This window comes from Hemibagrus wyckioides, linkage group LG06, assembly GCF_019097595.1.
Source record: "Hemibagrus wyckioides isolate EC202008001 linkage group LG06, SWU_Hwy_1.0, whole genome shotgun sequence".
Classification (NCBI taxonomy): domain Eukaryota; kingdom Metazoa; phylum Chordata; class Actinopteri; order Siluriformes; family Bagridae; genus Hemibagrus; species Hemibagrus wyckioides.
In genome coordinates, this window is record NC_080715.1 from 36586406 (window position 1) to 36607401 (window position 20996).

The window sequence follows — 20996 nt, forward strand, 5'->3', positions numbered from 1 at the left end:
ATCATGTACTTCATTTGAAGTTGAACGTTTTTATTGCTTATTGCATCACAACCATTCTCTTTCTCTCTCTCTCTCTCTCTCTCTAATCAGTATCTAATCAGTATAATCTCCCAAATGTTTGTTTTCTCACCCTCGTACCACGAGTTACTCCCACATCCGGAGGTCTGCACCTTGACAGCATCACAGAGCGAGCGTTTTGTCACAGAACTCTTTGGATGATTGAACGATACATTTCAGTGTTTCCTAATAGGCTGGAAAAAATACCTCGACACCACCAGCCCTGGGGAGAGTGAAAAATTGCTCCTGATCACTAGGTTGCTCAGACATGAAGAAAGCGTTCAATCAGGAAGGCGCAGTTTTGACAATAGCTCCGTCAGACAGAGACACGAGATGTGAAGTGAGACGAACTTTCCCCAGGTGCATACAGGAGAGAAAATCAGGCACAGTAGACGGGCAAGCAAACTTTTTACCCTTTATTTTTACCCCAGGTCCCAACCATGAGCCAAAAATGGAAAGCGCTATCAGCCCTCTTCCACATACACCAGTTATGCCGTCCCTCGTATACAGACAGATTGAAAAATGAAAAATTACAAGTTGAACACTACAACAAAGTCGTAATTACGAGCTCCCAGTTTCAGTCAGAAAACAGGTTTCAATTTGTTGAATTTTTCCATCCTTGCTCTATTTTATGTCATTAATTAAGAAAAGGTACAAGGACAAATAACATCATCCATCTTTCTTCGACTGCAGTGACTCCAACGGCGCAATTACGACTTCATCAATACAGACTTCCCAGGAGGACATGAGCACACACACACAGCATGAGCAATTATATTTCCTTGGGTGTTGACCAACAGCTGTTAGGATTCTCCAAACTGTTGCACTACTCTGGAGCCTCGAGATGTAAGCGTTTGAAAGAAAAAAAAAAAAGAAGCCCTCCTCATCACAGACACATGTGTAGTCCCTGTTCATCTCACACTGATACCACAATGCGCCTTTTCACTTATTTCACATTTTTTTGGCTAGACCATGTAGTAACCATGGAAACGTAAAGATGCCTCACATCATCGCAGTCTGTAAATCTCTGATATCTGTAGATGAAAGCTGCTCGAGACTCCATTCGGCTTCCCGACACTTCAGGGTTGGGTTTTTTTTTTTTTTTTAATCTCCACTTCTCCCTTCAGGCACATTTTTTTGTGAAAATGTTTAGCAGATTTTTCACTGCAAAAGTCAGACACAGAAAGAACAGCACCAGCTACACACACTTCCTATAGTGCAGTCCAGTTTATTTAAACCATATAGAGAGACATGTCCTTTTTCTGTGCTCTCTCTCTCTCTCTCATGGTCTCAGTGGGACAGCATCGTAGCGCTTGACCCCAAGCCGGTACACGTCTCTCTCCAGCAAACAAACAAATCTACAGGTCGCCTCAAACCGTCTCTGTCTCTTTTGCATTAGCACCTAAAATTTAATTGTCGATCTCTCTCTCTCTCTCTCTCTCTCTCTCTCTCTCTTTTCTTTCTCTTAATTCCGGACTAATTTATACATGATTCAAAAATCATGTTCATATTAATGAATAATGCAGCTGGTCAGGGACGAGAGAGACTTCACTCATTTGAAATCCCACTTATCAGTGCTGGTGAGTCATCTGCTGCCTTCTGATTGTGAGCTCGGATTCGTCTTTGAACTCGCCAATGTTTACTTTCTTCTGGCGTCCAGCGTTTCGTTTATCTTTTACGCGGAGTCGACTGATCAAAAAATGGACGAATCGTGTCACTCACTGGTGTCGTACTGCTCCTCGGGTGTGGACAGCGTAATCGTCATCGTTCCATGAATTCGGGGGGGGTTATTTAGTTATTTAGACATTTAGATTTAGTCGAATCTTTCTTCGACTAAAGAAACTCCAAACGCCGCAATTACGACTTCCCAGATCATCAGACGAACTTTCCCCAGGTGCACACAGGAGAGTTATTCCAGCACAGTAGACTGGCAAGCAAACTTTTTTACCAACCACCAGTCTTAGAGGAAAGTGCTATCAGCCCTCTTATCAGCCACATACACGAGTTATTGCATCTTTCTTATACAGGCAAAGTGAAAAAAAAATTAAACGTTACAAGTTGAACACTACCACCAAGTCGTAATTACGAGCTCCCAGTTTTGGACAGAAGACAAGTTTTTCCATTTGTTTAATTTTTCCAGTCTTTTTTTTTTTTTTGGTCATTAATTACAAGAGGGTACAAAGACAACATCATCATCCATCTTTCTCAGACTGAAGTGACTCCAACGACGCAATTACGACTTCCCAGATCATCAATACAAACTTTCCAGGAGGACATAAGCACACATGAGGACATGAATTTGTTCTAACTTCTTCTGTTGTAGCTGATCCACCTCGATGTTGCAATGCTTTTCAGCTCACCACAGTTGTACCGTGATCACTCTGTATGAGTTACTATATCCCTCCTGGCAGCTCGAACCGATCTGGCCATTTGTTTCTGATCAAGTCGTTTCCACACACAGAAGTGTCACTCAATCTTTCTTATTTTTCACACCATTCTGTGTAAACTCTAGAAGCTGTCGCATGTGAAAATCCCAAGCGATCTGCAATATGCGAAATACTCAAACCACCAACAGCCACACCGCACTTTTTCTTCATTCTGATGTATGACGTGAACATTACCTGAAGCTCTGGACCTATATCTGGGTGATTTTTATGCGTTGTGCTGGTGACTGATTTGATGTCGGGTTCTAATAAAGTGGATATTCTGTAGTGTAGAATTCTGGTGAGAGCGGTGTTTGAAACTGCTGCCTAAGTGAATGTGGGCTTGTAAATAACAGCATACATGATTGAAATCGAGAGAATTAAGTCAGCTTAATTCTCTAATAGAATCGGGGAGGTTGTTTCATGCTCTGGCTCACTGCCCTGGCCCGCATCTGCCGTCGTATTCTCTGTGTGGAACTGGAGGCAGATTGCTCAGAGCTGCATTATTAAGAGTTTAATGGCTGAGGATATGAGGAGCCTGATAGCGTCAGGATTTCCTGTTAGCCTGACTGAGCAGGATGGTGTGTGTGTATGTGTGAGAATCGGGGATTGTGTTGGCAGAGCCCCCTAGGCAACACCACACAGACAGCTGAATTCACCTCACCGCCCACTGAAGGGTTCAGACGCTTGCATGTTGACTGCTTTCATGCACCCGTTTTACCTTACACACACACTCATACGCTTTGTCTTTTTTCCTTTGCTGCCACCTTTCTCCTAGTCTGGCTCACTTTATATTTCCTTTTTTCTCAATCCTGCTTTGTGTATGTGTGTGTGTTTTCGATGTGTGTGTGTGTCGATGACACTTCTTTACCTCCACCTACACCCAAGTACATTAGATCAGCCAAACCAGGAAGTAAAACAGATCGGATTTGTACGCCGTAAGGCAGGTAGGAGGAGCGATGCTGGCCTCTAAACCGATATATGCCAGATTCAGTGGTACATGTTAGCATAACTGCATTCGTAAGTGTCGATCATTCAATCCTACACATCTTGTGTTACATCTAGAGTTTAGATATTTGCAGGATTTGTAATCCATCATGTTTAAAATATGTAACCAACCACTGGTCTGGTCATTCGAGATCAAATACTATAGAAATAATAATAATAGACACTTTTTCTATAGCAGTCTGGAAGCACACTCTCTCACACCTATTAATCAGTTTAAAGAGTCTGACTCGGAGCAGAATTGACACTTTTTTTTGATTCCCAGTTTGCTGTGGTTCTGATTTGATGCTGCACTTCGAACCAAACAGTGAAGTATTACCGCAGGGGCGGAAAATGTGTTGTTTGGCAACAAAATGGCGCAACAGATAACAGTGTACTGTGTCTTCGGTTGGTGGAGAGTTTGAATCCTGACAACGCTAGGAGACGAAATTAGCCATGGTGGGAAGGACGGCATACTGGAAATCACAGCAACATCAGTGAATTATGCTCATCTCTGAGCTCTTGTATGAGGAAAATGGCAGAACGTTTATCTTTGAGTATGTTACACTGCCCTGTGATGCAGCAGTTTGGATACTGAGCTAGGCTGGATTGATGCTTCACTAGGAGGAAGCACATGTTTGTTATCCTTCACCTCTGTGATAGAGGAGGTTTAGCTGGTGGGCTGGAATTATAGATGTAGAAATGTTGAAAAAAAATCAGCATCAAGCATAACAGCCGATACTGATAAACAGATATCTTACTGTGAACTATTATTATAACTGAAGTGTATGCCTAGATTCATTTCCACAATAAAAAAAGTAGATTTTTAAACAACTGAAACTTTTCTTGTAAGGTAGAACTGTTCAAAAAGTGCTTAGCATGTGTGGAAACCTCCCACGTGGCAGCATGCAGCTGGTGAACCGAGTCTGTGCCAAGAATCTGCGAAAGTGTCATCAAGGCAGATTTGTTGAAGTCTGCCTCCTTAAGTCTGTTTGAGGCTGTAGATTAAAGCCGCTTATGTCCTTTCGGTGAGGTCCGATCGATCACACCTGCACCCCAGGACCCTTCAACACAGAAGAGAGACGACGAGGGCTGGTCTTTTTGGATCCGAGCTCGATGAGCTCACCACCGAGTTCTGAGCACCTCGTGAATCACTTGACATTCTGCTCCGGTTCAAATCACAGTTTTTCGCAGATGACACCCTAACACTTGTTTGAATATTCAGGCTGTGTGTTCAAAACATTTAAGAGGAAGAGCTAAGGAAAGTTCATTACTTCGGATTCAGTCGAAGATACTCTGCACTCGGCACGTCTACCCCCTCCCGCCTTCTCAGACGCGGTACATTCCAGCTTAGCATTGTGTAGCCTGTATTTGCTTGAGTAAGGGTATATATGCGGCATATGATGTACAACTCTGACATCTACACTACCTAAATCTCCTAAAACGTACATTGTGAGGATGAGTCATGGCTTCAGATATGTCTTTAGACATGTTCCTGTTAGTGTCAGGCTATAAATGACATCCACACAATGAGGCCCCATGAATCATGCGCAAATCATGGAGGCTAACTTTACCATCACATGCTAATATCTACACAGCAAGAGGTAGTACACTCATACCTCTCTTTCTCCATGCTTGAAGCATCAGACCATTAGTGGGCTCAGGACTGTTTTGGGATGAATTGTGTGCACCTGTGGGTGTATGAATCCTGCATTATGACTCACATCCCATGGATGGGTGACATCTTCCATCTCTCTCGTGATGGCTCCACGTTAGGCTGATGCATATTGCACCTGTACTTCACAAGCTGCACAGGCGTAGAACAACACATCCTCTCCAAATTCTCCTCCACACTTTGAAAGCTTTCAATCACACTCTTTCCGGCTTCAACTCTTCTTCTTCTCCTGATCTGCTAATCGACCAACACTCTGTAGATTTGGATTCCTTGGATGCTCTTAAAGACTTTTGTAGAGAATTAACCCGTCATACAAACGTTACGCTTTTAAAACTAGGTTTAAGGCCCAGGGGCTTCTTGCTTTCCTTTCTTTGCCAGTTTTCTTGTGCAAGATGGAACTCCACATTTCTATCAGGTGGCATGGATTCCACATGGTGTTGGAAAAATTCCTTTGAGACTCGGGTCCATGTCCATGTGCTGCAGCACATACTGTAATTGCTGAATATCTCTTGCTCTTACTCTTTGCATCCCCAAAGTCTCTATAGGATCCCATGACCCTGTTGCCGGGTCACCACTGTTCCTTCCTTGGACCACTTTTGATAGATACTGACCACTGCAGACCGGGAACACTCCACAAGAGCTGCATTTTTGGAGATGCTCTGATCCAGTGGTCTAGCCATAACAGTTTGGCGCTTCATCAAACTCACTCAAATCCTTACGCTTGTCCATTTTTTCTGCTTCTAACATCAACTTTGAGGATAAAATGTTCACTTGCTGCCTAATATATCCCACCCACTAACAGGTGCCATGATGAGGAGATCATCAGTGTTATTCACTTCGCCTCTCAGTGGTCATAATGTTATGGCTGATCTGTGTACCTGCTTGTAAGATGACTAAATTGTGGTTGTGATGATCAGATTTATGAGCAAACGTTGCTCGATTGGTGTGAAACTTCCCATGCCTTGTGACACAAGGCGGATTAGGTTCATGATTCTTTCCATTGATGCCCAATTCTAACCGTAATCAAGACTCACGATTTTTTCTGGCCTTCAGCCGTCCACTTCTCAGTCGCCCGTTCTTTTCTTACAAAAGTAGTACCAGATGCGATCTCACTTATTTCAGTTACTGCAGTCTTCCTGTTTGGCCATTCTCCTCAGACCTCTGAGAATTTCCACCATCAGAACTGGATGTTACCAATAATCCATTCATATCATAAAGTGGAAATTGCTATCCAGAGATATTTTAGTGGTTATATACAGTAGATTTCTTCCTGTTTGAGGATATCTCATGTAAAGTTTTTCACGCTTGCTTTAAAAATAAGCATTTTAAAAATAATCGGCCCAAACATTTCACCAAGAAATGATTTCTATATTCATTCTGCTGCTAAGCGTGATTAAATGCAGCGCAGCTTTAATCCGTCTGAGGTTGCCCTTGAGTTTTTCCCTTTAATTAGACTTCTCAGGAAATTGAGGGGGGTTTTTTTCAACATTTTCTCCACACTTGTTTTTAAGCTATAAATGTTTTTGACTGAATAATCTAATTGTGGCCATGTACATCATCATCATCATCTGCCTTGATTTGCAGTTGTCAGGTTTCATCCTTCCTTCTTCAAAAAAAATAATCTTGGCTTAGGGAAGCGTGCAGGTGTAAGAATCTTCTTGCTCCCTCTTACAGACAGACCCTCTCTCGGGAGAGGAAGTGGAAAGGGCAACGTGGTTGGACTTGGGCCTTTTGTGTCACGCTTCAGATAACGTAGTCAGATATTGAACAATCCAGGAAGAACAGGTCGCTAGGTATCGGGTACAACTCTCGTCTGAATTTCCTGTTGGTGGTAGCTTTCTCTCTCACACACACACACACACACACACACACATTGCTGCTGTATTAAAATCATTAGGTTAATTACAATGCCTTTTTTCAAAGATTCAAATGCCAATTCCTGCACATTGACATGGACATGAAAAAGCAGTTCCTCCCCCTGCTGTTTGACCGGAAACCAGTAGCAGTCCTCGCACGTTTTCACCAGACCCGTATATCATTTCTTAATCATTCTCACCTCATTAAGCTTTGCAGTGTGATGAGCACAAAAAGCTCTAATTACCACGGTCCACTTAGTATAAAGCCCTTTTGAATCAAACCTTCCTTGTTATTATGGGAGGTGAAAGTTTTTCTTTCATCAGTGTTTTTCCCGTAGCCTGCTTTCACCTTAAGTCACTTGCATGAGGAATTAGCTTGATGAGTAAACTTTTCTGACTCTGCAATATAAGTTTGAGACGACTGACAGTCTTTCACAGTGGATACCGGACCGCTGAAACGTCTGCAGGAAAACATAGAGTAGCTTAAAGATGGACAAAATATGCGCGCACACAGTTATAGTGTTTATATTAGTAATGTGATGGTCCAATTTGGGCATATTATATGTAGAGAAGAAGCAGAGAAGACTCAAAAATGTGCTTTGATCCAGCGAAAATGAATACGCACAGTCGTTTTGATCAAATCCACAACAAAATATTCGATTTCTTCGTCTTTTTTTTGCTGAACTCCTTTGACTTTATTGAGTAAAGTGAAGCCGGACCCAGCTGGTGGAAAAAGCTCACATGGAAAGTTTGCTGACATGAAGGACACGTACACACAGAGGCACAGTTTAAACATGACACACATGCTGCCTGATGGAAGAAGGCTTCGCTTATTGTCACTTGTTATACCAGAGCATGGCTGAACGCTCCAATCCCATCGGTCAGGAAGTGGCCGTAATTTCCGTCTAAGCAGTTATTCCAGACGTATTTTGAACGATAGGTTGATATTAATACGACTGTGTTACTGGGGCTCAGATCTCCACATAAACAAAAGTAAAATGTGTAATAATTTGATGCCATATTTTTTGGTATTTTTTAAGGAGATGTTTATTTAACTTTTATGGAAGGAGTCTCGGTTTATATTAGTTATTTTATATGTTTTCCAGCACAGACGAGTTTTTCTTCTAAATGAGTTTTCCTCCTAAATTTATCTTTTTATTTATTTTATTTATTTATTTATTTTTTTTATTTTTTTTTGAGAGGGAGAGATAGTGATGGAGAGAGAATGTGAGGGAGAATGAATGAGAGAGAAAGTGAAAGAGTGAATGAGAGAGAGAGAGAGAGAGAGAGAGAGAGAGAGAGAGAGAGAGAGAGAGGCAGACACGAAAAAGAGGAGAGGGTTGGAGAGAGAGAGGGACAGATAGAGAAAGTGAGGGAGAGTGAATGAGAGAGTGAGGCAGGCAGACATGAAAGAGAGAGGGTTGGAGAGAAAGAGAGAGTGAATGGGTGAGGGAGGAAGACAGACAGAGATAAAGTGAGGGAGAATGAATGGGGGAATGGGGGGGCGAGGAAGAGAGAGAGAGAGAAAGTAAGGGAGAGTGAATGAGAGAGCGAGAGAGAGAGAATGGGTGAGGGAGGAAGACAGAGAAAGTGAGGGAGAGTGAATGAGGGAATGGGGTGGGCGAGGAAGAGAGAGAGAGAAAGTAAGGGAGAGTGAATGAGAGAGAGAGAGAATGGGTGAGGGAGGAAGACACTGAAAGTGAGGGAGAGTGAATGGGGGGGTGAAAGAGAGAGAGAGAGAGTGAATGGGTGAGGGAGGAAGACAGAGAGAGAAGTGAGGGAGAGTGAATGGGGGGGGGTGAGAGAGAGAGAGACAGAGAGAAGTGAGGGAGAGTGAATGGGGGGTGCGAAAGAGAGAGAGTAAGGGAGAGTGAAAGAGAGAGAGAGAAAGTAAGGGAGAGTGAATGAGAGAGAGAAAGTGAGGAAGAGTGAATGAGAGAGAGGGAGAGTGAACGAGAGAGAAAGTGAGGGAGAGTGAACGAGAGAGAAAGTGAGGGAGAGTGAATGAGAGCGAGAATGACTGAGAGAGGCAGAGAGACACAAAAGAGAGAGGGGTGTGGAAATGAATGAGAGAGAGGAGGACAGACAGAGAGAGACAATGATGGAGAGAGAGAGATGGTGTGGGAGAGTGAGTGAGAGAGAGAGGGGGGGGGGGAGTGATTGTTTATCACTTAGTTAAGAACAGGAAATAAGCAGTAATTTCCACAGAATTAAATCTTACTATAAAGAGTTAAAAAGTGCACAATGTCTCATTAATAAAAGAGACATGATCATTGCACAGACCTTTTCACCACTTTAATAGGAACACCTGCTCATTCATGCACTTATTTAGTTCATCGATCATGTGACAGATCAGATACAGGTCAACAGCAAACACTGCAAATATGTTGCTTTGGACTCAGTGACCGTGGCCTGTTTTGAAATTTAGACTGTGGGGCAGTTTGGAAAGGGCAGCAGGGGTGTTTGTGAAATGGAAAATTCCTCCGCTCTGCCAAACCTTTTACTCATTTTGTGTAGAAGCTCTGCCGTTTTGAAACACCAAAAAATACTTTTACCCAGAAGCCCCTCCCCTAAACCCTTCAATTAAAGATCATTTTGTGAATACAGAATGATTGACAGGTGTTTTGAGCTCTGTGTATGAAAAAGCTAAAATAGTTTATAGTTTATTTGTGTTTATTAATGTGAAATAAAAACAATGTACATGTCAATTAAATACACGATATTGCCAAAAGTTTTGGGACACCCCTACATATTGAATTCAGGTGTTGTTTTTCAGGGGTTGGGCTCGACCAGTGAAAGGAACTCTTAATGCTTCAGCATACCAAGACATTTTGGACAATTTCATGCTCAACTTTGTGGGAACAGTTCCAGTTCCTGTTCCAACATGACTGTACACCAGTGCACAAAGCAAGGTCCATAAAGACATGGATGAGTGAGTTTGGTGTGGAGGAACTTCACAGAGTCCTGACCTCAACCTGATAGAACACCTTTGGGATGAATTAGAGCAGAGAGCCTTCTCGTCCAATATCAGTGACCTCACAAATGCACTTCTAGAGGAATGGTCAAAAATTCCCATAAACACACTCCTGAACCTTGTGGAAAGCCTTCCCAGAAGAGTTGAAGCTTTTATAGCTGCAAAGGGCGAGACAACTCCATGTTACAATCATGTGCAGGTGTCCCAAAACTTTTGGCAATATAGTGTATATACATAACTTCAGGTCAGAGGCTGCAGTTTAAATAAATAAATAAATGTCAATTCTCGAAAAAAAAAAACACAATGGAAGGTCACATCGGGTTCCATTCACTCCCGAAATGCCAAGTAAACAGCACCTCACGGAGCATTTCGCTACATCAGCACTGGATTCATGTTATCAGTTCAGGCTGCTGGTGGTGGTGTAACCTGTAGAAAATCATTACTACACCTTATTAGAAACAGCACATTCATTTTTGTAAATATTGTGATTTTTTTCCTCGAACACCATTTGATCAGAAACGTGTCACTTTTTTTTTTTTTTTTTTAATGAATGATAGTCAAACTGACCTTTTACTACAGGACATACAGGCGCAAGAAGGACAGCGGTGTCCGACGACGAGGCCGGTCGATCCACGAACATACAAGCCATTACTCAAGGAACGAGTTTAATCACACAGACTTTAGAAAACACACAACAGAGCGGACAGCGAAATCTGGGAGTGGGAGGCGGTATGGCTCAATCAAAGAAAGATGTCTCTCAGAGGTGAAGCGAGAGCTGGGAATTTGGCAGGCAGAGACGCACCGAGACAACAGACGCTGCACACCGAGAGTCGGGAAACGCATTTTCTTCACGTCCGTATTTGCTGTTGGGAGTAAAGCGGGTTACTGTATTGCGAAACGTACGAGCAGGGCTGTTTGCGTTTTTTTGTGAATGCCAGTGATTGCGCAGGGAGAAAAAGGAACGAGACGGAGAAAGGGGTGGGGTGTTAATTACAAAAGAGAATGTCATCACTGCAGATGGCGCGTTAGCAAATCATGCACATTCCAGATGGTAGTCTTTACACCATGTGTATGAAACTTAACTCAATTTTTTCCTTTCTTTCTTTCTTTCTTTTTCTCCACCAAACCCGATGACACCTATACATTATACTTGTCACTGTCATTTTCTTTCCCTATACATGCTTTACTTTACAGGTGCTTTCACGAGTCACGCTACAGCCATTTAAATACGAAACCGGGCGTCTGTGAGACGAGGACATCGGAAACCAAATTAGCTTTGTCATCGGGCTTTATGAAGAACGTCCATCAGAAGAAGCGAGCGATATTTATTACACGTCTGCCCCAAATGTGTAGTCGCTTGAAGTGCCCTGAAGTAATTGATGTAGACTGAGATAGATATTATTAATTTCGCTCGCCCCATTTTTACATATCTCTCTGTCTGGAGTAGAACGGATGTTTTTCTTTCTCCCGGAGAGACTGGAAATGGGAGAGTTTGCGACGTTTACGAGGCTGTGAAAAAGACAAGGAGGAACAAGGAAAAATAAAAATTTAAAAAATAGTATTAATACGCACAGTTCTAAGCCACTGTTTGCGCCTGTATCTCTGAAATGGGTGTGGCCTAAATCTGATTTTTTTTTATGCCCTTTGGATGTCAGCATGGTGTGGTATGATTTATTTTTTAATATAATTTTTTTATTTAATTTTTTTATGCCCCTTCGATGTCAGCATGGTGTGGTGTGATTTTTATTCATTTTATTTATTTATTTAAAATGCCCTTTGGGTGTTAGAATGGTGTGTTATGATTTTTGTTTATTCATTTTTAGTTGCAGCAAACACAAGCCATCCATCCATTTGTCTATCCATTCGTCCATCCATCTATTGGTCCATCCATTCACCGATCCATCCACCCATCCATCCATCTATCCATCCATCCATCCATCCATCCATCTATGTCTGTGTTGTTTACCTGGATTAACAAAGCATGTGTAATTTGCTCCCTGAACGATCTTGTAACACACATCATTTTTTGCTTGATGATGGATTAATTAAGATTGTTGATGTTTCGGCAGCAACAGATTCCCCAAGTCACTTCAGACCGATGTCTTTCCCCTAGACAGCATTCAGAGGAGACACACTTCCAGCTCACCTGGAAGTACAGGAATAAGCATTACCGTGCCCTGAATACAAGGGAAGCTGCTCCTCGTGCATGACCAGCCCATGAAATTGTCCGCGTTACAGAAGGGGAAGGAGACAGACGGCACCTACAAGTGCCCAGATTATTCCAGAATGTCGCCCATGTGCTGTGAATTTCCAGCGAGGTTGAACAGTAGGGCACAGCATTTTTCCCATGCAAGCAGATGGGAGCTCTATTCGCTGACGGCAAAGGATCAAGAGCGATCTTTCGTCTTTATGCCACCACCGCTCAAGAGTCGTACAGCGCCATGTAGCGCAGACTCGCAGCACAAAAACGACTTCCGTATCACCTGTGAAGGTGCATCATGCCGAAAGACTACATGACTGATTCATTCCTCGCTCTTCATCACATTGAGAAAGCGTCACAAGCGTTTTTCTGCTCCCTCCCTCAGTCCCTCATGCAGACACGACGCTGGTGTGTAATGAGACTTATCTCATAGGAGGCTTTCCGTCTGATTACAGCCAGAACGCAGCGAAATAATAAGCTGCTAGTGATTGACTGAGCAACGTGACCTAGCATAACGAAACAGCAACAAATCAACGATACGATTAATAGATATATTTAAACCATAACCCTTTATAGATTTAGAGTACAAGATGACCGAAACACATGTGGCCTTGCTGTTCCTTTTGTAGGACATTTTGCACAGCTTCTTTTCAAAGCCCTTGCCCACACACACACACACACACACACACACACACACTACATCAGATATACAACAAGAAGGACACGGTGTGAAAGCCTTCATCCTCTCTCACTCGTTTGTCCCTATCTGTCTTTATGCATGTCTATCTCTCTCTCTCTCTCTCTCTCTCTCTCTCTCTCTCTCTCTGCTCTAACCTGCACTCCCTCAGAGTTAACTCTATATAAAAAAAAAGCTTTCCTTTGAGCTCTTTCAATAAATCCTTATAACCACAAGCTTCGTCCTTCGCGCTAACACCGTCACCTCATTACGATAAGGTGAGGTTTTTTCTTTTCCTGCTAAAGGCACAGAACGGCTGCAGCATTTTTATTTGAAACGTCCAGATTACAGAAACTTAAAGAGGGGGGAAAAAACCAGCCTCCACTCCAGATGGCTTCTCTTTAGCTGTATGCTGGGTTTCACCACCAGCTTGTGGCTTTATTTAGAGATCCTGAGTGGCACGGTCATGGCTGGGTGTGGGTCGGTGGCTCTCTTTCTGCGTCGGGGACCTGCAGCAGGATTCGAGGTGTCCCTGAGGATGCCTGCCACAAACAGCCAAAAGGAAATGGTCCTTCACTATCACGCTATCAGGCAGTTATCGAAGAGGTTTTTGGACCCAAAATGGATTAGCAATTAGATTTAGGTTGTGGGGTATTTGAGACTGGCAGGGTTAGGTGCAGAGCAGCGTGTGTTTATTACCGGTCATTGTGTGCTATTACAGGAAGGGATGACTGTGTATCTGTGGTGGTGGGGTTTATTTATCACCGTATTTCATCCAGGTAATGAGTGCCTCATGGGGCGGTGTCTCAGTAGCCCATCATTCAGAACTTCTTGTTAGTGTAAGGTAATGTTTCAGTCTGACTGTAGATACTGAAGGTCAACAGAACAAACATGACCCGCTGCCTCGTTTCATTCAGCCCAACAACACTACTACTACTCATTTTGCAGTTTAATGAACACACTATACAACACGTGCAGGCTCACGTCTCGCACATGGTGGGTTTAATACAGCCAGATCAAATCCGAAAAACATCCATTGAGCAGCAGTTTATTTACTTTGGTAGCTCAGTGGTTAAGGTGCTGGACTACAGATCAGAAGGTTGTGAGTTCAAATCCCAGGTCCACGAAGCTGTCCACTCTCCTCTATACCTCATGCATAAAAAAAATGAGATAATGTAAGTCTGCCAAAATGCCTGTAATGTAAACGTAGTTCTGAGGGTGGGTACGTCTTGTTGAGACGTCAGAGGAGAATAGCTGAACTGTCACTTAATCACTCTGTACAACAAGGTTGAGCAGCTCCGAACAGTAACTGTTACATGGTGACGTGTGTTTCGGAGATGTGTATAGGGTGTATTACTATCTTTCGGTCTGTTAAACTCTTATCTCCTGGTAAACAGTGAATGAAACGAACAAACAAATCAATAAGATTCTTCATCTTTTTATGCAGATTTATCTGCATCATAATAACAACAAAATTGTTTTAAATATGATAGTAGAGGAAATGTTTTGGTATCACTTTTTAGTGCTCCTACAAATGTTTCGTTTGGGTTCGATGATCATTAAAGTAAACATATTTTGGCCCAAGTAAATATATAAACTCTGTGTTAATTAGCTTACAACTCTACAGTGCTTTCACACTCTTGCTCCTCGAATCAAATGGGAAATGACTCAAAAAGACTCCATCATAATGAACTTTTCACACATAAACCCGACAGAACGCATTAAATTCTCACTTTCAGGAAATCTGCCAGTCGTCTGAGCGCGTTCGGAACGGGTTTATTGGAAACCGCGAGTCTCGCCCACTCTCCGGCACACAGGCAAGAAACGGCGTAATGGCTCCTTTAAGAGCAATCAGTGCCTCTGCGGTTGCTAAGTTACACACATCAGGCCCGGAGAGGGACTCTGTACAGAGCGCAGAAATCCTTCCAGGTGCGGAAGTCGGGCCAAATGTCAATGTTTTTTTTTTTTTTCCTCCCGAAGTTTTATGAAAAGCAACTTCAATAATATGTGAAACAGAGGATTCGCAGATGTCAGGAAAAACATAGAGTAGCCCAAGGAATCGAAGCACACAGAGTGCTTTCAATCTCGAGAAAGACTTTTCCCAGCCGAGGCACAACACATTGATGGGTTCGAAGGCAGTTTATTGCCTCTAGGATTTTGGCATGCTCGCGAATCGGAAAGACGGGAGATGAACGCGTCTTAGAAATGTGCTAATCAGTATTTTTTTTCCCCACCGATAGTCCGTGCACATCTGGCTTGGTGTCCTGGGAACCTGGGACTGTACTTCAGCAGATGATCCTCGTAGGTGTTAAGGCAGTAAACAGACGTGTGTTTAGATGTGCTCAGAGCTCATGTGATGAAGAGCCCTGCAAGTCAATCCTAAACAAATGGGAAATCTTCTCTTCCTCCTACACCATCCCTTTCTTTCTCTCTCTCTCTCTCTCTCTCTCTCTCTCTCTCTCTCTCTCTCTCTCTCTTTCTCTCTCTCTATCTCTTGGCCGTATGTTTGCACTCATTCCCCAAGCTATTCACTCCATATTTTAGGTTTGAAGATGAGAGCAGTGATTTAAAAGAGAGAGAGAAAAAAAAAAATCATGAGGGTTCTATACATCTTGTTCTATCACGTTCACTTCTTCCCCCCGTTTGATCCTTTGAGCCGGACGGAGGAAGAACACTTCTGTGTATGAGCATCAAGTCATACATTCAACCAAAAAAATCATCCTGCAAACATCCTTTTCTTGCTTCTTTTTTATTTCTCCCCGAGCAGAAGTACAAGCCGGGCCGCTGCGACGAAATCCTGAAGTGGAAACCTCCCAGTCACAACTCTGTGGACTTTCGCCTGAAGATCTCCAAAGTTGGAGGAGAAGGGTGAGTCAGCATTGTGGAAAAAACACAACACACTCACACACATCTATCTTACACAGTACAAGATGCAGAAAGTAGCATCATGTTTAATTCACCCTCACCTCCTGTTCACTCTGTAATGCAGTAAGTTTTATTCAGACCTAGATTTTTTTTTTTTCTTTCCAGGTTTCGATCTGTAACTTTTCACTGGTTTTATCTGCCATTTAAGATGTTTGTTTCACGTCGTTCTTAGCCTACCCTAGGGACTAAACAGAAAATCCTAAAAATCCTCCACGGTGAAATATGATACATTACATGATCTATATTCTTCACAGTGGGAGGAATTTGAGGTTCTGTTCAATGCCAGTAAACAGATCAATACCTCCTACACGAGTGGTTGGACGTGGTCTTTCTTTACAATCGACACACACACACAGACATATATACATGTATACAAGCAGAGAAACCTCCATGAGAAGCTCCGCTATACTACTAGCAGCAAAGCAACACCAGTATGGCTCACCACCTGCTTTCTCCATGCTCATCATTTTAATTAGACCTCAACCAACATAGCAGGTTGCCAGAAATCCAGACGAAAATTTAAGCCAAAGGAAAAATTTATGCCGCTTGATGTTAAGCAGGACGTGGGAACTTAGCTCGCTCGCAGGTTCGATTCTCACAAAGCTCTTGTGATGAAGAGGGCTGTTAGACACTGAGGTTACGGCTCTGTGGTCTGCCCCTGCCAAGCAACAGAGAAATGTGTAAAGCACTTGTCGCTCCCACCCACGCTATCCCTCACTTCCTCCTACTCTGTCTCATCCTTTTATAAGCTCTCATACCCTACACCTTCCTCTCATTATTTTCAAGGGGTTCACAGAAAAAAAGCAGCAACAAAGACAAAAAAAAAAAGGAGCTTATGCGAGTCGACTCGTCCTGCTGTTCGTGAAAAGAGCAAACGAATTGTTTGAATTTTTAACACGCTGACCTTCCTACATGATCCACCTCATTAGATGCGTCTGTTCCTCTATATATGCTGTATAGAATTTTTCCACAATATTATTTACCCACAATTCAAGGTACTGTTAGATTAGTCTGAATTCCTTAAGACTTTTTTTTATTTTTTCTCGCAGTCTGCTGACGCAATACCACGCAACTCAAAGAGCGTCCGTGTGAAATGGCCGCCGGATATCCCAACCTATTTTTTTCCCATTTATCACTGGCTTTCCAGGCCTGGACTGTGAATAGCTGCAGTCCCTCTGCTGCCAGGTCATGTATCGCCCCGAGCTACTGTTGCCGTACAAACAAAACAAAGACAACACAGAGAGGAATAAATGAATAGATTTTGGTTTCCAGCTGTTCCAGTTGGGCTGAAATGATTTGAAAAGGTTTCTTTTTTTTTTGTTATGGTTTAGTGTGGACGCTTTTGCGTACGGGATTTAAACTGTACACCCAAGGCTCGCTTCAAGAAATCAAGAAGGACTGAAGAAGGAGATAATGTCCTATATTAAAAAAAAAAAAAAAGAGCGGAAGAGTTTTCTTTGAGCTGAGAGAATCCATGCTTCATCACTCATTTTTCAGGATTGCTGCAACGTTTTGAAGGTCAAGTGTGGACAGAGGTCTCAACTGGTGGTCTTGTGAGCCAGACTTTTCTAGCTGTTGATGAGTCTGGTGTACTTTAAGGTGCATAAAGTAACCAGCCAACCACAGTTAGTAAATCCTGTAAGGAGGTTATGTCTTAAGTTGTGTTTATTTGTCACATATACATAACTGCACAGTGAAATTCTTTCTTTGCATATACCATCCTTGGGGGGTTGGGGTCAGAGCGCAGGGTCAGCCATGATGCAGCGCCCCTGGAGCAGGGTGGGTTGGGGGCCTTGCTCAAGGGTGGCACCTTGGCGGTGCTGGGGCTTGAACCCTGATCTTCCGGTCAATGACCCAGAGCCTTAACCACTTGAGCTACCACCACCCAGCTGTGGTTATGGCTAAACCTTCATCTGCTCAGCTCAAGCACTGGATCCAGTTTTTCACCAAATTATTAAACATGCATGTTTGTTTGATCATGATACATACATTTACATTTACGGCATTTGGCAGACTGCTTCTATTTCATTAGATACATCTGAGCAATTAAAGCTGAAGGGCCTTGCTTAGGGGTGCAGCTTGGTGGACCTGGGATTCAAGCTTACATCCTACCGTTCATAAGTCCAACCATTAAGCTACCACATCACATCATACCACATGTGTAGCATTGCTCTTTTGAAGCTACTTCTTCTGCACCGAGAATATCATACCAGCGATGATTTTGCTTTTTTGTTTTCTGCCTTGAATAGATGCCTACCTTTATTCCACACATTAAACCGTGGAAGTCCTGAAAATGTGTTCGGCCCAGAGCACTTTAAATTCAGTTACCGCAGCCACCGCAGCAGGACTCGCCCACGCTCCAGATCTCCCAGCTCTGGTTCTGCCAGAAGATTTACGCCAAACAGAACAGATCAAATAGGATCACCCAAACTTCACCATACTCATCCTCCGAGCCATGGCTCAACCCTCTGGCACTTGTGGGGGCTGTTTAATTGAGAATCGAAGTTGAGCCTGTTATCCCAGGGGCCATGTGTTTAAAGACTAAATAATAAAGCAGTAAATTAAATGTAATCATTTGCTTTAGTGGATTTAAAGTGAAGTATCACGTGATGTTTCACAGAGCCCTAGCAGCATTAGAGAGATAAAGACGGACAGGAAACAGTACTTCGAGTGTTAAACTGTTGCTGGAATACTAATGCGTTCGGCCTTGAGCTTGTTGTCCTGAAGAGACGCAAGACCCAACTGTTTATGCTGTTTTGGTCCACTTGAGAGCTCTGATGTTTAGAAGCAGAAGAATCAATTGCTATTTGATCCGGTATTGAAATGGAGAGCCAATTAAATTGGACCCATGCCACCGATACGAGGCGCGTGACCTCATAGAGCCGATTTTTCCCAGCGAGTAATATTCAAGTGGCTCGTTTTGTAACTTCAGCTCCATTTAATTAGGCGAAAGGTTTTATTTCAACTTACTTCTGAAATGACTGATAACCACAGGGAACATTGGTGCTGCATGATCTCATCAGCTCCTCACTGAAAAACAAACCGCTCTTAATGCTGAAACACCAGATATTCAGTTACAAATAAAGCAAAGATCGTCTTTGCCTTTTCGACTTAAACAGATGCTAAACTATAGACCAGCACCTTTATAGAGTGCATTATATTTATTCATATGGGAACAGGTTATATATTATTTCATCCAGATGAGGATGAAAGTTCCCTTTTGAGTCTCGAGGTTTCTTCCTCACGTCGTCTCAGGGAGTTTTTCCTTTCCGTTGTCGCCTCTGGCTTGCTCATTAGGGGCAAGAGACTGCATTTTGCACCACATTAGTTATGATATCAATGAAAAAAATGCATATTTTGCAGCGTATAGCTTGAAAAGGTTGTACTCAGGATCTGAAGCCCTGCTATTGACCAGCTTGCGCAACGTGATCTATAATAGATGAGGAAAATATCGATCATTACATATTTATTGGACTGAAATACCAAGAGTAAGCAAGAGAAAGAGAAAGTGCTGATGTTTCACACAGACATAATGCAGCTGAGATGGAGGAAAGATAGCCGGAGGCTTTTATGATTTTTAAAAATGCTTTCCGAAGGAAAATGTACAGGAAGCGACCGTGGTGTTCATTGGGGTTAATCGACTAATTATCATCGGTTCATTCAGCTAGGGATCAAAATACAGGTCGGTCCGGATCAGAGATATGACTAATAACAGCACAGAGGAAACTAATGAGATAAAAAATGACTTACGGTCAAATGTTTAAATGACAACATTGTAAAGAAAAATAAATAAAAAACAGGAAATGATGACCATAAGGAAAGCGAAGATCTTAAACGAAATCTAGTGGCTGCATCAGTAGTGCAGACGGATTTAAACCCGGAGGAAAGAAAGACAGCATCAGCCTTCCTCACGGCCAGATGAGATATATTTGGAACATACTGTCAATACGGCTCTGTTAACACGGACACGGCAAACGTTAACTGCTTCAGACGCAAGACGTTTCCTAAGGAGATAGAAATATTATGCTTCTCGTCCTTCCTCTTCATATGATGTGATGTTTGTCTTCTTTTTTTTTTTTAAAAAAAAAAAGAAAAAAGAAGACCTTTTTTATTCTGAGGTGGCCCGTGTTCGCAGTTCGAACCTTTTTGTAGGCGTTTCTGCACATCACAGCAATAGCGTGCTTAAATTCAGAAGATTTAAACAGCGAAATTTATTTGCCGTTCAAACCTCGTAACATGGCTGAGTCAGCCGTGGGCTTGAACCGTTGTTGGTGCTCTTTTTTCTTTTTTAGTGGTGGTGGTGTTGAATTGGGGGCGCTTACCAAAGTCTCTCTGATTGAAACCCTAACCTTAACCTTAGCCAGTAATTGTCCGATCCGCTGAATTGTTGGAGCTGCCTCCAGCTGTGAGCTTTCTCTGTATTTAGGCTGTCAGATGATCCCTGAAGCCTCTCATTGCCTCTGCTGGGTCTCGCTGCGATTAAGCAAACCTCCAGACACACTCCGGAAGCACGTCCTGACAATCTGAGTGTAATGGACTGGAAGGGGTTGTGTGTGTGATTTTAAATGAACTCAGGCTAGAAAGCTGTTTTTGTTGCGTTCCTCTAATTTGGAAGAGATGGCTGGAAAAGGATCAACACCTCACCTCAAGCCTATGTTCCCTTTCACAGCTGCAGGTTGCACACTTGTTTTTAAATCATTTCCATTGTAGGAAGTTTCCAGAAAGCTGCTCTCGGTATTAAATTAAACACACAATCCTATTATATAGGGCAGATCTTGGGACTCGCGTAGTCTTTTCTTTCTTTCAGAAGTTCCATCATTACATCTAACTATAAATATAAATAAAATGATGAATAAATGTAAGAAATTGGATTCATTTGCAGATTTTGTAATATACAGACAATGATTTGATGATAATAATCTACTTTGGGGTTCTCTGATTTCAGTCAATATTTATGTTGAAATTTGCTTTTTTTTCACATTTTATATTATTTATTTATTTATTAAATATATATATAATTATTTTATATATATATTATATATATATAAATTTATATATATTTATATATATTTTTTATTTTTTATTTTTTTTAAGTCTCCAATGTCAGAAATTAGTACATTTCGCTCTAAAGATATTTTTTGAAATATGATATCAACCCATTTCTGCTTTCTGTGATGCCCCAAGTGCTTGAACTACCATCTTCAACCAGTAAAATTCAGTGTAAGG

The 20996-nt window shown here is 42.3% G+C and overlaps 1 protein-coding gene across 2 annotated transcripts in view; it reads left to right on the forward strand.

The window, feature by feature from the left end:
* Positions 1-20996, forward strand: part of rngtt (RNA guanylyltransferase and 5'-phosphatase) — a 104818-nt gene that overhangs the window by 75778 nt on the left and 8044 nt on the right. For both annotated transcript variants that reach the window (XM_058392658.1, XM_058392657.1), the window contains one exon: positions 15613-15713. In XM_058392658.1, coding sequence (XP_058248641.1) covers positions 15613-15713 — 101 coding nt within the window. The remainder of the gene's footprint in view (positions 1-15612; positions 15714-20996) is intronic.